Source organism: Amphimedon queenslandica, unplaced genomic scaffold, assembly GCF_000090795.2.
Source record: "Amphimedon queenslandica unplaced genomic scaffold, v1.1 AMPQUscaffold_12853, whole genome shotgun sequence".
Lineage (NCBI taxonomy): Eukaryota > Metazoa > Porifera > Demospongiae > Haplosclerida > Niphatidae > Amphimedon > Amphimedon queenslandica.
Genome location: NW_003546911.1, coordinates 9,625 through 14,073, shown reverse-complemented (window position 1 = coordinate 14,073; position 4,449 = coordinate 9,625). Strand labels below are relative to the sequence as shown.

At 34.9% G+C, this 4,449-nt stretch overlaps 1 protein-coding gene across 2 annotated transcripts in view; it reads right to left on the bottom strand.

Annotated features, from left to right (window-relative positions):
- LOC109586514 (uncharacterized) overlaps positions 1–4,449 on the bottom strand; it is a 7,685-nt gene that overhangs the window by 2,613 nt on the left and 623 nt on the right. Inside the window, exons 1-5 of one of the 2 annotated variants that reach the window (XM_020002711.1) lie at positions 2,235–2,337; positions 1,054–1,212; positions 828–1,009; positions 626–781; positions 271–468 (exon numbers count right to left, since the gene is read on the bottom strand). In XM_020002711.1, the coding sequence (XP_019858270.1) occupies positions 271–468; positions 626–781; positions 828–858 (385 nt within the window). In that variant the 5' untranslated portion in view covers positions 859–1,009; positions 1,054–1,212; positions 2,235–2,337. Of the gene's footprint in view, positions 1–270; positions 469–625; positions 782–827; positions 1,010–1,053; positions 1,261–2,234; positions 2,338–4,449 lie in introns of those variants that run through there. The other variant, XM_020002712.1, reaches the window with a different exon arrangement.

Here is a 4,449-nt window from a genome sequence, read left to right as displayed (position 1 = left end):
TCATCAGAACAGCTAAACTGATTAGATACAGTATCATGAAAACGTAGAGTAGGAGGAGGAACAGTAATACCAGAAGGAGCTCCATTAAACCCACCTAAAAAGAGAAAGGGACTCAGTTGCAATGATTGTATTATTAAAGAGTAGGAATATTATTATATTAAAATGATAAGGACTGATAATTACATCTAACTGCATTTGTCAATGAAGGCAAAGAAAGTACATGTACCATTGACTCAAGCAAAAAATAAACAACAATAGGTGTAATCTAACCAAAATCTCCTGTTGTATGAAGACAAATAGCCATTGTTTCTAATGGCCCAATGTTCACACTGTTGCATATTGGAACATAGTTACCACTAGAGCTGCAAGTAACAGGATGACCAGTTACATAATAGCCACCAGAAGGAATGGTAGTATTAACTGGATTGCTTAACATCGCTATCGACTGTGAGTAGCATTCTGGCATAACTATAAAATATAAGTATATATGGTTAAATCACTTCATCAAGAAAAATAGAAATCATGTAACAATTTAGTGGGAAGTTGGATGTATGTACATGATAATAAAGTATAATAAAGGATTAAATTATATTTTTTACACCGAAGCAGGAAGTTGTTAACTTACATATCACACATTTGACTGCTAAAAGTCCTCCATAAGAATCACAGTTAGAAACTTGAGTACCAGGACAAGTATCAATACCACTTGAACAATCAACACTATAAGCAACAGAATTGAACATGAAGGTGGAGTAGTCTGTGGTAGTTGCTTGTAGAATAACTATAAAAGTATAAATTAACATTAGTAGGTTACACTATAGCTTTACGAGTAGGATCATCGAACATATTCTGGCACATTAAGTTAGCAGTATCATTAGTGACTCCATTAGCACACACATCACCAGTTACTGAGTTATAAGTCGCTTCTACTTGAAATACAACAGTGTAGGGGATGTTGTCATCTTCATAATTAATATGAGATAGTCAAAATTCTGACAGTTAGCAAAACCTGGGAAGGAGGGAATATTATAATTTTAACTATCATAAGCTTACCATTTAGCAAGAGAAGCAGTATCAGTACAACCCCAGTGGCCTTCATTGTACCGATGGTTCTACTCTTAATAACTGCTTGCATGCGGGTAAGTTAGAAATCCTGCTTTTTATAACGGGCTACCACTGATTAGCTCACAGCTCTGGGGAGTTCCCTGTAGCCTTTTCATAAGAAATATAATATGTGAAAGTTGGCACATGAACTCTGTACTAGGATATAAAATCATGCTATGAGATCAATTCATGAAACATAATTATGATAATAGTGACATTATATCACAATGCAACACTGTGAAGTATTTAATTAAAAATTTCTGTAGGCTTCTAATTGGGTTAAGAGCTGGCCACAACACAGCCTTTAAAACAACAATAACTCCTACAAAGAAGTCTGGGCCTGCTAATAAAGGAACAAGAAGCCTACAGTGTGTGGTCTTGCCCCAATAGTGTGGTCCTGAAGGGTAACAGCTGTACATCGTAGCTTCCTGCAGTTGCACTTCCTGCATAATACATGTGCCTGCAGCAGTATTAAGGCTGATTTACACTGCATAATTAACTTAACATAAGACTATGTGTAAAGACAGGAAGTGCTGTATATACCAATGGCTACCGTTTATGTAACATATAAGAATAGAGATAATTTTTATTCTTACGTTAAGTAAATGTTACGTAAATGGTGGCCAATGGTGGTTTATACAGCACTTCCTGTCTTAACATATAGCCTTAAGGCCCATTCACACTGGAAAATTAATGTGAGGTAAGGCTATACACGTGTATATCCTTACCCCACGTTAATTTTGCAGTATGAATCAGCCTTTAAATTATGTTAATTGTGCAGCAAGTGTAAATCAGCCTATAGATTACATGCAAGTTGCTCCAGCTACATGTCGCTACCAGACCCAGCCTTAATTCATGGGATGTGTCATGGTGAGTATCACACTGAGTCTGCACTAAGCCTAGTAGCCTCAACCACGAAATCATTTTAATTTCCCAATAGTAGTTACATGTACATTGTAGGTAGAGGATCACTTTTAATCATTGAGGCTGGCCACTATGCCTCAGCATGGGATGCATGCCCAATACACAAAGGGTGGGACATTTCAGAAGCATGTCAGTTTTTTGGGAAAAGTATTACACTTTTTCTTAAAAAATTATATGCATTATATGTACAAAAATATATCCCTTACAGATTATATTGTGTTCTCCATACTGAATTGATAAACTGTCGAAATCAAATGATTTAATAGCACAACATTTTAACAAATCATGCCATACCTGTTAAATAAATAACCAAATAACTAAATAAATAAAAATCAATACTATAAAAAGTGTAAAGCAATACCTGATATCTTCCCTCAGCTTCACCTCAAGCAGATATCTCAGTCCTCAGGTTTATATTACCAGACAACTCTTCCTCAATATGACAGGATGACTACTGGGTATCAGCATAATCTGTAAGAAAGTAATAATAATAATAATAGCTTGTATAGGGATAAATTTTTGGCATTATAAAAAACCTGACATTTTAAACTACTGCATGTATGTGCATGCATACTCAAAAGCACATCGACATAAATTCACCACATCAAACCTTATTTAATTGGGTAAAGACCACTAAGATGAGAAACAGTCTGTCCGTCTGCCAGGGTTAGGGTTGATTACAAATTCATGATTATGATTACGCCTATGATAACATGGTACTGCATGTGTAGTGACTACGATTACAATTACATGCCAGTCATTAAATGTGATTACCATTATAATTACAATTACACCCATGCCATTTGGTATGATTATGATTATGATTACAATTATGCCCCTGTATTTGATATGATTATAATACCGTATTTTACCGTATAAACGCCTGGTCCAAATAAACGCCTGTCATTAATATATTCTAGCTGTAAATACACATATTTGAAAAACTCATGTTTATAAGGTGCAACAGCAGCAACACTGATTCTGAGCAATGATTTTTCCATTTACCGTATTTTACCGATTGGACGCCCGGGTGCTTATTTCTTAGCAGCAAAAAATTTATCGAAAAAAATTAATAGAAAAGATACTTTGAGCGGGATTGAACAACCATCTCTGAGCAAGTGAGACCAGGCTCTAACTAGTAAATACTTTGGAGCTATCTAAACAGAGGGCATTATTTTTGGTACAAATATGATATGATTATATATTTTGATAATAATCATAGTGTACTGCAGAATGAATAAAACTGACTGCAACTATTACATACACTGAAAGTGATGAAGAGACAGATGAAAGATGATCATAAACTGACCAATGACGCAATTTTTATTGCTTGTTGTGGATACTATGCCATAGGGGCTGATGAAATATCATTCAGTAAAGGAGAGCAGCTAGAGATATGTAACAAGTTGAGTACATATTATTGGGAAGGGAGATCCTTGGTACCTGGTGATGAGGGAGTGATTCCTAGTAGTTGTGTTCACTCAATATTTGAGTCACTTCATTTGTTAGAGTTTATACTGTCAGTGGAAGAAGTGTCCCTTCCTCTTCTACAGAAGATAAAGAATGATGTATCTAGTAATGATGAGAAAGTCTCTCTTTTCTTGGAAATTATCAATGATGATCCTATTATGATTCCTGCCCTGAGACAAGACTGGGAACAGCATGAGGAAGGTAGGATTGGCTATTTTATTTGGTCACTAATTCAGTAGCATGCACACATGTAAAATGCATAAATAAAGGAGAATGAAACCAAACTAACTGATTTTTATGTACCATTACATATATCTAGTGATAATTTAGCAAGATGTGAGTTTGTATTATACACATAATACATTGTATAAATATGTCAGTACAATATATCTGGTACTTCGTACTCTGACTTTAATTTTGCGAAATGAAAACTTGGCAAAATAATATCACACATAAAGTTAAATGCAACTCTTAATCACACAAATTGTTTAGATGTAAAAATTTTCAAAAAGGAAAAATTTTTGGATCATGCACATACATAGACAATGCATGTACATGAACTAATTCACATATTCAGATATAATCCTTTGGCTTTGTATAATTTAATGGTTTGTATTAGGAGCCACAGTTGGAAGAGTAGAATGGCTCAGTGATGCTGTATAGATCTACCTTGTTTCTCCATCTCAAGTTCAGTGTCATGAAGTGATTAGCAATATTAATGATAGTAATTCAGAGTTTGATCTCAACTATACTCATCTACTAATAATGCTTTATCTCTACTGTTATCTACTAAACTTTATTCACTAAACCTAAGGAGACTTGGGATATGGTACACTCCATTGCCTAACGATTGTATCCAGTAATGTTATACTTAGCACTAACTGGTCTATAACCACCCATACTGGACAGCAAGAGCTACTGGCAATGTATGTGCTGAATGCTGATCTCAAG